The 10,106-nt window shown below is 44.5% G+C and overlaps 2 protein-coding genes across 2 annotated transcripts in view; both read right to left on the bottom strand.

Annotated features, from left to right (window-relative positions):
• ccdc88ab (coiled-coil domain containing 88Ab) overlaps window positions 1-1,786 on the bottom strand; it is a 40,644-nt gene extending 38,858 nt beyond the window's left edge. The window contains exons 1-2 of the mRNA XM_016503443.1: window positions 1,090-1,786; window positions 880-977 (exon numbers count right to left, since the gene is read on the bottom strand). Coding sequence (XP_016358929.1) covers window positions 880-977; window positions 1,090-1,161 — 170 coding nt within the window. The 5' untranslated portion in view covers window positions 1,162-1,786. The remainder of the gene's footprint in view (window positions 1-879; window positions 978-1,089) is intronic.
• Window positions 1,787-5,149: 3,363 nt separating this feature from the next.
• The window catches only part of LOC107701440 (serine/threonine-protein phosphatase 4 regulatory subunit 3-like), a 7,303-nt gene continuing 2,346 nt past the window's right edge, over window positions 5,150-10,106 (bottom strand). Inside the window, exons 4-12 of the mRNA XM_016503444.1 lie at window positions 8,832-8,963; window positions 8,653-8,749; window positions 8,544-8,585; window positions 8,305-8,463; window positions 7,592-7,761; window positions 7,385-7,524; window positions 7,182-7,309; window positions 5,925-6,073; window positions 5,150-5,846 (exon numbers count right to left, since the gene is read on the bottom strand). Coding sequence (XP_016358930.1) covers window positions 5,745-5,846; window positions 5,925-6,073; window positions 7,182-7,309; window positions 7,385-7,524; window positions 7,592-7,761; window positions 8,305-8,463; window positions 8,544-8,585; window positions 8,653-8,749; window positions 8,832-8,963 — 1,119 coding nt within the window. The 3' untranslated portion in view covers window positions 5,150-5,744. The remainder of the gene's footprint in view (window positions 5,847-5,924; window positions 6,074-7,181; window positions 7,310-7,384; window positions 7,525-7,591; window positions 7,762-8,304; window positions 8,464-8,543; window positions 8,586-8,652; window positions 8,750-8,831; window positions 8,964-10,106) is intronic.

Raw genomic sequence — 10,106 nt, 5'->3', positions numbered from 1 at the left:
AGTGTGTGAGTGAGTGAGTGAGTGTGTGAGTGAGTGAGTGAGTGAGTGAGTGAGTGAGTGAGTGAGTGAGTGTGAGCGTGTGTGAGAGTGTGTGTGTGAGAGAGTGAGTGAGTGAGTGAGTGAGTGAGTGTGAGTGTGTGTGTGTGTATGTGTAGCAGCTGAACACATCACACACATCCGTGAACACACAAACATCACAGACACAGCCAGTGAGCGCACACTTGACATGAATACACAGGCACTGATGGGAGTCTAGACTCGTCACGTCACACTTCACGTGTCCTGAGCTGACCTCCGCTGATGGTGATGTGAGACTGTGATGGTCAGAGCTGTGGACTTCAGCTGGACCGCTGCTCTGACCAATCAGAAGCGGTGCAGAAGTGACTCCAGAGGAAGCTGCGGTCCTCAAATCTGTCAGACTGACTGAACTCTTGTATAAAAGCAGCGTGACACTCACAATCACAAACATCAGTCATGTGATCACAGTTACCGTGATTCAGCATATTATAATGAGCTCTTCACTACAGTGAAGCCCATAAGAGCTAGACATAACTTCATTCAGCCTAAACCAACCATGCTTTCACTGGAGTAAACGTGTAGGAACCATGTTTTTCTGGTGGATTGATTACCATGTGTATAAGCAGTTTTACTACAAACACCACGGTTAAACTGTGCATAGTGTAGTAAACCCATGGTTAATTTGTGGTTCCCGTGGTTTAACAATAGTAACCTGTGATTACCATGGTTTAACTAGAGTAACCTTTTTTGCAGTAAACCCATGGTTAATTAATGGTTACTGTGGTTTAACGCTAGTATTGAGTGTTTATTTGCAGTAAAAGCAGGGTGAATGTCTGGTCAGATCGATCGGGTTGTACTCACATCTCAGTCATGATGTCGTTTAAATGAATCCCGTCCACTAAAGTCATGAAGTCGGACAGAGGAGAGCCCCCGGAGCCCAGCGGAGAGACCGTGTTCACCTGCACACACACACACACACACACACACACACACACACACACACACAGATGAGGCTCAGCACACCATCGCGACGCGACGCGGCGCGGCGCGGCAGAGCCGCTCTTCACCCACCCAGCACACCAGAGGAGAGCGCAGAAAATCCTCCAGCAGAGGCGTGAAAGCGTCGCGCTGCATCGTGTCCATCGCGTGGGAATGAAGCGGCAGTGTCTGGAGCAGGATTGTGTCTATAACGCGCTCCTCATCCTGTCGCTCGCGTTACTTTCCTCCGCGACCCGCAGCCGTGAGCCGTGAGCAGATCCTCGCGCTTATTCTCCGCCGGACGAGCGCGGCGCGATCGGTGCCTTCATCCCGAATGAGACGCCGCTGTTTCCGTTAGATTCAGCGTGACGTGTCGAGCTTCTAGCGGCAGGAGCGCGTGCGTGCGTGTCGAACAAAGCGCCGCCTGTGAGCTCTACAGCAAGCGCACTAACGAGTGCACGGATTCAGCGCTCCGCCTCCGCCACACATCACGGGAACCAAGCGCACTGCACTACATAGACTGCACGGATACACATTTCTCGTTTCATCCATTCATTCGGAACATAACGGGCACAGCAGCATACATACTGCGCGTGTGCGCCATTGAGAACACACCCACTGCTGCTCCCTTAGCAGGCAACACCCGCACAGTCTGGAAACACTCACACAAACACTGACTCTGAGTGAGCAGCGCTGCGTTATAACGCGTCAGGCAGCAGGACGCGCGCAAACACGAGCAGTGCGCACGCGACGCGACACACACACACACACACACACACACACTCTGCCAGTAAATATGATAAAGCCAGAATGGACTGATGATGAGCAGATGCAGTGTGAAGCTCTCGAGGTCGTGTGATCTTCCTCACGTCTGTCTGAAATCACTGGTTTCTCCTGTGTTTTCTGATCGAGTGTGACACAGATCTGAATATTGTGTGTGTAAAGTGTGCTAGATAATCACACTTCAGTGCTTTATCATAGTTCCAGAGAAACAGCTGCAAAACATGAAATGGAAGATAACACTTTATAATAACTTTAATAAATAACAAACATTATACAATGCTTGATACGGGTTGGTTAGGGTCAGGTTTGGTGGTGTGGGTAGGTTAAGGGTTGGTTAGGGTCAGGTTTGGTGATGTGGGTAGGTTAAGGGTTGGTTAGGGTCAGGTTTGGTGATGTGGGTAGGTTAAGGGTTGGTTAGGGTCAGGTTTGGTGATGTGGGTAGGTTAAGGGTTGGTTAGGGTCAGGTTTGGTGATGTGGGTAGGTTAAGGGTTGGTTAGGGTCAGGTTTGGTGGTGTGGGTAGGTTAAGGGTTGGTTAGGGTCAGGTTTGGTGATGTGGGTAGGTTAAGGGTTGGTTAGGGTCAGGTTTGGTGATGTGGGTAGGTTAAGGGTTGGTTAGGGTCAGGTTTGGTGATGTGGGCAGGTTAAGGGTTGGTTAAAGGGTCAACAGGGGTCAGTTTGATTATTATACAGGAACACGGTTCAATCTGTTTATATTATATTGTTTTGATAAATGAACAAGCATTTTCTTGAAGAACTGATTTGTTTTCTCCTGTTGATGTGTGATTAAAGGAATATTCTGTTTAATGATATACAGTCGTATACTAATATAAGTGTTGAGGCTAGCATTTAGCTAAACTTAACTAACCACTCTTTACACAAGCGTCGTTACAGCAGCTAAAAGTCCAGCGCCCATAAACATACTAAAAGATTAGTAAATGTTTACAAATGATGAATAGTCTCCACTTTAGATTAAGTACTGCAGAAACATGAACAAATGATTAATAAATGATTTGTTAAGATGTGAAAACAGTAGAAGTCTACACAACAAACAGACCAAATATATGGCCTTTATAGACTGTGATTATGAGTTAATGAATAATATATGATAACGAATTGTTTAGTGAATAGTTAAGTGCTTAAAATGACTAATTAAGCTAATTTTTTACATTTGTAAAGGTAAAAAAGAGCATTAGGTAATACGTGAATGAACGGAGGTTTAGTGACATTTGTTAGCATTTAAAAGTACATTCATAAATAATCTTTTAATCATTGTATAATTTCTGCTAAAATCATTTGTAGATTTTTAAAAAGTGGATGATCATATGAACTGAAAGTTTAATTAATGATCTGCTAATCATTATATAAAGTTTGTTAATGAAAGTTATTATAAAGTGTTTCCATGCTCGTCATCCTTTGTGCCTAAACATGTGAAATGTGTCGTTACTGTTGGAGAGAGCCCATGTTTCTCATGGGAAGAATGTCTCTGTCTGTACAGTAGAGTAATGATCTGGAACACACGGGGGTTATGAAGAATAATGAGGTGATCAGGAGCTGTGTTCAGACCCAGAGAGAGCACAGCAGACGGCCTCTGTTCAGCTGGAAACCGCTCGAGTGCCTGGGAGTTACAGCCCAGAGCTTCCACAAGCTGCAGCTGATTTCTTCAAGCAGACCGGTCTGTGAGACAGTTTGAGGAGTCTTGGAGGCAGTCCTGCCACAGCTGAAGGAGATGGAGGGACATTCAGAGCCAAAGGGCATCAGGGAGTCCAGAAACAAGAAAAAGTCTTGTAAAAACTATTATCCTTACTTGAGTATAACAGAAATCTGCAATACACAACTGGAATAATTTGCAATATTTAAGGCTGGCATACACTACTCAACTTTTAAAATTTGAAGACTTTCCTCATACACTTACAGACTTTGTATTAGTCACAAAGGAAAAACTGTCCATCATGCACACGATGACTGAGGATCACACACCACTCACAATTTGAAACAAATAACACGCTTCTTACAGAGGATTTGAGCAGCCTCTTCAGCTGCAGGAGGAGGTTACGGTTAGGGGTTTGGTGGTCACTTCTCTATCAAAGCTTAGGCTCTGTTGGTGTGGGCTATGGTGCTTGATTTTGGGTTCGGGTTGTTTATTTTGATTTTGTTATTAGTTGTGACTCTTGTTCTGCCTGATACTTTAACATCATGTGTCCGAGAAACTGTTGTTTCTTGGTTTTATATATTTTGTCCTTCCTATGTTAATAAACGTTTTTGTTGTAACCTTAGGAACCCTCCTACAGTGTGTCCTCCTTTCATTTGTCATGGCTTTGAGCAACAAAACTCACTCGGAAACGTGCTCCTTGTTGCTAGGTTTTCTCAATTCGGCTCAAAATGTCAAACATGTTTGATCTCCTTCAACAGAGTATGTGCAGAGCTCTGGCTTACCTGGATGCAGTCCTTCACTGATTTACACTCATCACAGCTTACACAGCAGGTTTACTTTATAGTGAATAAATAGGATATCTTATTTTAAAAAATACAGTCCGGAAAAACTAGTTTAATAAGGTTTTAATTAAGAAATAATAATTAAGCAATTTTAATTGTGTGTAAAGTGTTAATTAATTAGTTAACAGATTAGCTAATATAACAGTGAGCGATACATTTGTTACAGTATTTATCCATCTCTGTTAATGTAGTCACCCTCCTGTTTGTTTTTGCCATTGACTGAATAATGAAGAGGACCTGGACTTTACTGACAACCCTGCACTTCTCTCCCACAACAAACAGCAGACGCAGAAGAACACTGATGTAGTGACAACTATTTCATCTCAGATTGGCCTCAATGTGAACAGACAAGACCAAGATCCTCAAGATGAAATGCACAAGGGTCCAGTCATGCCAACAGAAGCCCCTCGGTCTCGAGACTCTCTGTCTGCATGCTCAGGCTTGGATACGGTCACCTTTTTATTTGTCCAGTACTGTGGAGCGGAGGGGCTGCTGCTTTAGCATCGCTCGTGCTTGCTGTTTAACTGTCCAGTACACATGAAACGACTTCGCTTGGATTCTGTCACGGTAACTAGCATGTATTAACCACAATCAAATGTCTGTACGATATTACTCTGTATATTTGGAAAATGGGTGCACTCGATAACTTCCATTGGTTTCGGACACCACTACAAATAGTGCCCTATTTAAGGGTATAGGACCTGATTAAATGTGCAGTGTTGGGGGCCGCCGGTCCAGACCTCCAGAGTACACTTCTCACGTTCTGGACTCATTACTGATCACAGTCATCACACTCCAGCGTCAACTGTCCTTCTGTTAGTACACACATTTAATAAAGCCTCATTCAAACATCACAAAATACTGAACAACCGTGATTAACTGCAGGACCAAATTTAATCTGAAAATTGTAAAAATATCAAATTGATACAAATGCTCTTTAACGGAGATGGTGCTAGTAGGAAAGTGTAGAAAAACGAGGGGAAAAACAAAAACAGCTTTTAATATTTAATCTGAGCATCTGGCGGTCGAGTGCGATCAGCTTGTGTTCTGTGAGACAGAAGAGCCCAAAGCTCGGAGATCGGAGAAGCGTTACACCGCTGCAGTGCACATGCTTCATCTCCGCCGAGGAGACACGGCACACAAACCTAAACATTTCACTGCAATTTCATGTGTTTTAAAATCTTCTAGCCTGAAATACAGACGTCTGAGAATAAAGGTTAATACGGTCTCACTGGAGAAACACAGGCGTCCAGAGGAAACCAGTAAGAAAAGAAGCAGCCACTGTACAGCTCTCATACACATCTGCCCACAGCGCTGAGCTTCACCATCACAGCAGCACTCGAGTCCCAGAGTCTGAGCCAGTCCAGCTTCACTAGCGCGGCTAGTCCTGCTAGCGTGTGCGGCTCACTGGAGAGCAGACCGCTGAGCTCCTCAGGTTCAGGTGGGGGGAGCACAGCGCTACAGCGGGCTTTATGAGCCCAGACGAGGCCTCTTGTGTGGCGCCTGCTCCTCGTCATCGCTCTCCTCCTCGTCTTCATCATCAGAGTAGTCCACGAGCCCCAGCGGTCCGGTCTGAGGAGCACAGGCAGCTTTAGAAGAGAGCACAAGCTGCTCAGACGCTGCGAGTCGATGGGAACAAGCGTGACGTACCCGGGCCGTCTGGCCTGAAGGTGGCGCTGCAGGTGTGGAGCCGCTGGAGGAAGCGGAGGGGGGAACTCCTGCAGAATGAGAGAACATGAACTTAAAGCTGCCCGTCGTCGTCTGCTTGGGCTGGCTCTCCTTGTCCTGACCTTCTTTAACTGAAAGGAGAAAACAGACACGTGACAGGAAGAGCCCCGCGGGGAATACTAGGAACTTCCAGCTGTCTGCAGGTCTAATGATGCTCAATTCACACTTTTGAAAGACATCATTTCATTTTTGAAAAGATCATTTAATAAGAAAATGTCTTATTAGCAACACTTCAAAGTTTGGAAAAACAACTTACCTTTTAATTCCTTTTACAATTAAATAAAAAGCTCAAGGCTTGAATATCTCTGCTTGAAACACCAGTATATGGAGATAACTTTTGCTCACACTGCAAAAAAGTGATGTTATTCCTCGCTTTCTGCAAACCTCGACAGATTCTTAAAGCAAGATACATTTACTTGAGAAGCTAAATGACAAAATAAGAATTATAAAGCGGATAGTTCCGGTGCTTGATTCTGATTGGCTGAGCCGCGTTCGAAGCTTTTGTAAATGACTCTACAAAGTAACACACCTTTGTTTACGTTTGTGTATTGCTCGGCAACCACTTTGTAGCAACCACAACTGTTTCTGAGGAGCTACATTGTTTGGTGGAAGAATACTGTTTTTATTAATATCATTACACTTTATTTGCTCTGTTTTATTCTGTGAAACCTTACTACGTATATGGAATAACCGTTTTATAAAAGCAATAAGCCCCGTGAAGCCGTGGTTTACAGTGAGTTTATAACAGCTAAGTGGGTTTTAGGCACTCCGCTTCACCCCTTAGCGGTTATAAATCCACTGTAAACCACAGCTTCACAGGGATTATTGCTTTAGTCTTTTTTAATGAGAAACTGATCAAAGTGAAGTTTGCAGAAAAATCAACTTAACTGACTGGAGAAAAGTTTTCATTCCCCATTGGCAGATATTAGTTCTTGTTTCAGGAGCATGAACTCAATTTTGTTCAATTTCTCAGAGAACAAAACTTATGTTCATATTGCATCTCAAGTAAATGTTTCTTGATTTAAGGATGTTTAGGTATCTGTATTGGAAAACAAGACAAAAATACCGAGGAAGACTTTCATATTTTTGCAGTGCATGTAACATCTCATGAGTTTTCTTGATTTGTGGACGGCTGAATTAAGACTTCAGGAGCTGCAGGAACTCTGCTAGATCCAGTACCTTTCTCGCTCTCCATGAACTTCCCGTAGTCGCTCTTGCACTTGTCCAAGCCTGTGTCAGCGGTCTCCTCATCTTCATTCAGCCACATGTCCTCGTCCTCCTCGAAGGAGCGGGCGTCCCTGCGGCATCTGTGAGAGGTTCACATCCCTGTTAGCAGCAGTCAGTCTGAATGAATGAATGAAGGAAGGCTGAGGTGTGGGCACCTGCTGAGTCCTCGGCTCTGACGCTGCTTCTCCTGCTCATAGCGGCCCTTCAGGCCCTTGAAGGTCTGCACGTACTCGATGGACTCCAGCGCCGTGTAGAAGTTGTCCACGATGTGCTCAATGAGAGATCTGCTGTCCTCCTGATGAGGGAAGGGCAGCGGTCAGACTCGAGCGGATCAGACTGTGTTCTGCAGAGGCTGCACTCACCACTCTGATGAACTCGAAGAGCTCGATGATGGCCGAGTTCAGCAGGTTGTATCTGGTGCCGTTGTCCAGCAGCGCGCTGATGACCGGCTCAAACAGGTTTCCTTTCACGATGTAGTGGTTGTAATACTCATCCTTCAGTCCGATGATTCTCCTCATGAAGCGCAGCGCACCTGCACAGTGTGTGTGAGTTAGTGTATAAATTAATACAAAATTTTTTTTTTTTTTTTATGTAAAATGCATAAAGTTTTCTGTAAGGGTTAGTGGATAGAATAGTTTGTACAGTATATAAATCATTGTGTCTATGTAAAGTGCATATAAAACATGAAAACCCAATATATGTGTCTGTGTGTGTGCCCTCTCCACATTTACATACAAATATTCATGCTTGAACTAGATTATGAAGTTCTTCAATTTTCATGAACACGCTGTGATTTTAATACTCATATAATGCTTGGATTACGGTGTGACTATTACCCATGTGCCTGGCTTAACTAGCCCGAGCAAGAGATGAGAGTGTGTTAGCAGCAGCTGTGTGTGTATGAGAGGAGGAGACATGAGCGGAGCGAGGATGAGCTCAGAAACCCCCAGCAGACTGCTCTCTACAGTGTGTTCAGATCACACGGGTGCAGCACTGCTGTGACCGCACAAGGCCCATGAGCCGCTGTCTGATCGAGTGATTTAACACAAGGCCAGTCATCACTGAGGATACTCACAGAGCGCCAGGAAGCTGTGTCTGGAGTTCATGAGCGTCAGCACCCTCCTCAGCAGGTCTCTGGTCATGATGTAGCTCTTGATGTGGTACGTGTGATGCTCCACGCAGAAGGTCAGCAGCTCCAGGATCAGAGCCAGCAGCTGCGCCGTCTGGAGGTTATCTGAGGCACAGCACACAGACAGGCTCAGCTCAAGCACGTGTGTGAGAGTGTGTGTGTGTGAGAGGAGTGTGAGACGGTACCTGGACACACGGGGTTGGGTTTAGCCGCTCCCTCCGTCAGATCTGTGGACAGACAGACATGTGTTGATATGTGTGCACACTGCAGCAGCGGAGCAGGCGTGTGTCTCACCTGGGTCCTCCTCGCCGGTGTTAGCCAGCAGTGGAGCCGTCAGCACGTGCATACAGTACTTGTAGAAGAAGCTCAGGAACTCACTCTTCTCCGCTTTCTGTCCAAACACACACAGAGGAACGAGTGTCTGCAGAGGGCCACTCTCTGGAGAGAAACAGCAGCTGTCAGGCTGTACTCACGCTGGCTGGAGCGAGCATGTTCTCGGGGTCCATGAGGGTCCTCAGGAGCCCCATGAGCTGCACTGCACCGCCCAGCTCCGGGTCCGAATCACAGATCATCTGCTTGATCACCACGTTAATCAGCAGCACGTCCTGAACACAAACACACCTGCTTCATGATGCACTGTGATCTCTGCTCAATACAGCTTCACTAAACATTACTGTAAGCCTCCGCTCTCACATTCAAACAATAGCTCTTCTGGTGCTCTTTAGTGTGTCGTTGTGACAGATATAGGGCTGTGCAATTAATCGAAAAACAGTGTCGATTTCGACCTCCAACAATTACGAAAAGACAATAATCGAGATGAAACTATTATTACGCCACTTTTCCAGCGCTGCGCTTTCGTTCCTCCATAAATGCCCAATTTCACGTGCAAATCAGTAAAATCATGCAACGTGACCTTTGCAAAACGGGCCGTGCTTGATTTATCCAAGTATATTTATTCATGTTTTTAAAAGCGTGAAAGAGAACTTGCGCCGCTCCTCAGGAAGATATATGCGCTCAGAGATGGAGCAGAACACGGACATGTAAAGTCATCTTTTAGCACCTAAACGGTCAAATACACGCAAAAATGTGTCAAAATGCGGCGCTTAGTGATTATTCATGTATACCTTCGTCGGTCATGTAATTAATGAACGTAAAGAGTTGAGAATGAAAATACGCGTGTAACAGTGAATTGGATCCGTGCGGCTCTTAAAGTGACAGCGGGCTATTTTCCTGCTGCGACTGTGTGCTTAATATTAATCAAACAACAAAAGACAAATTCAAAATCACACACTGCTCTTGAATGAAGGACTTTTGTAGCTTTAATAAGAAACAACGAAAGTTTCATTCTTGCAGTGAAGACTATGCTGTTTTATTTTACATTTGATTATTCATTTCTGTAGTAGGCTGTTTGAAACTTGCATAAAAAACATTAAAGCACAGTTTGTTTCATTTGTATCTTTTTATTCTATTGTATTTGTCCTTTGCTTTTTTATTACTGACAGTTTAATTATTTCCAATAATTTTGAGGACTTTTTGTTTGTTTGAAATTCCGCCGGTCTCTACAATGTAGATGTCATAGCCACCTTATTTACAGGAAATATATATTTGATATGTATCACTATCTTTAAATAAATCACTCATATAAAGTTTTGGTCATATGGCCCCCTCATAATGGTGTTAAATAATCGTGATTACAATATTGGCCAAAATAATCGTGATTATGATTTTTGCCATAATCGAGCAGCCCT

This window comes from Sinocyclocheilus anshuiensis, unplaced genomic scaffold (genome assembly GCF_001515605.1).
Source record: "Sinocyclocheilus anshuiensis isolate Anshui unplaced genomic scaffold, SAMN03320099.WGS_v1.1 scaffold2148, whole genome shotgun sequence".
Lineage (NCBI taxonomy): Eukaryota > Metazoa > Chordata > Actinopteri > Cypriniformes > Cyprinidae > Sinocyclocheilus > Sinocyclocheilus anshuiensis.
This window is presented reverse-complemented; position numbering and strand designations above follow the sequence as displayed.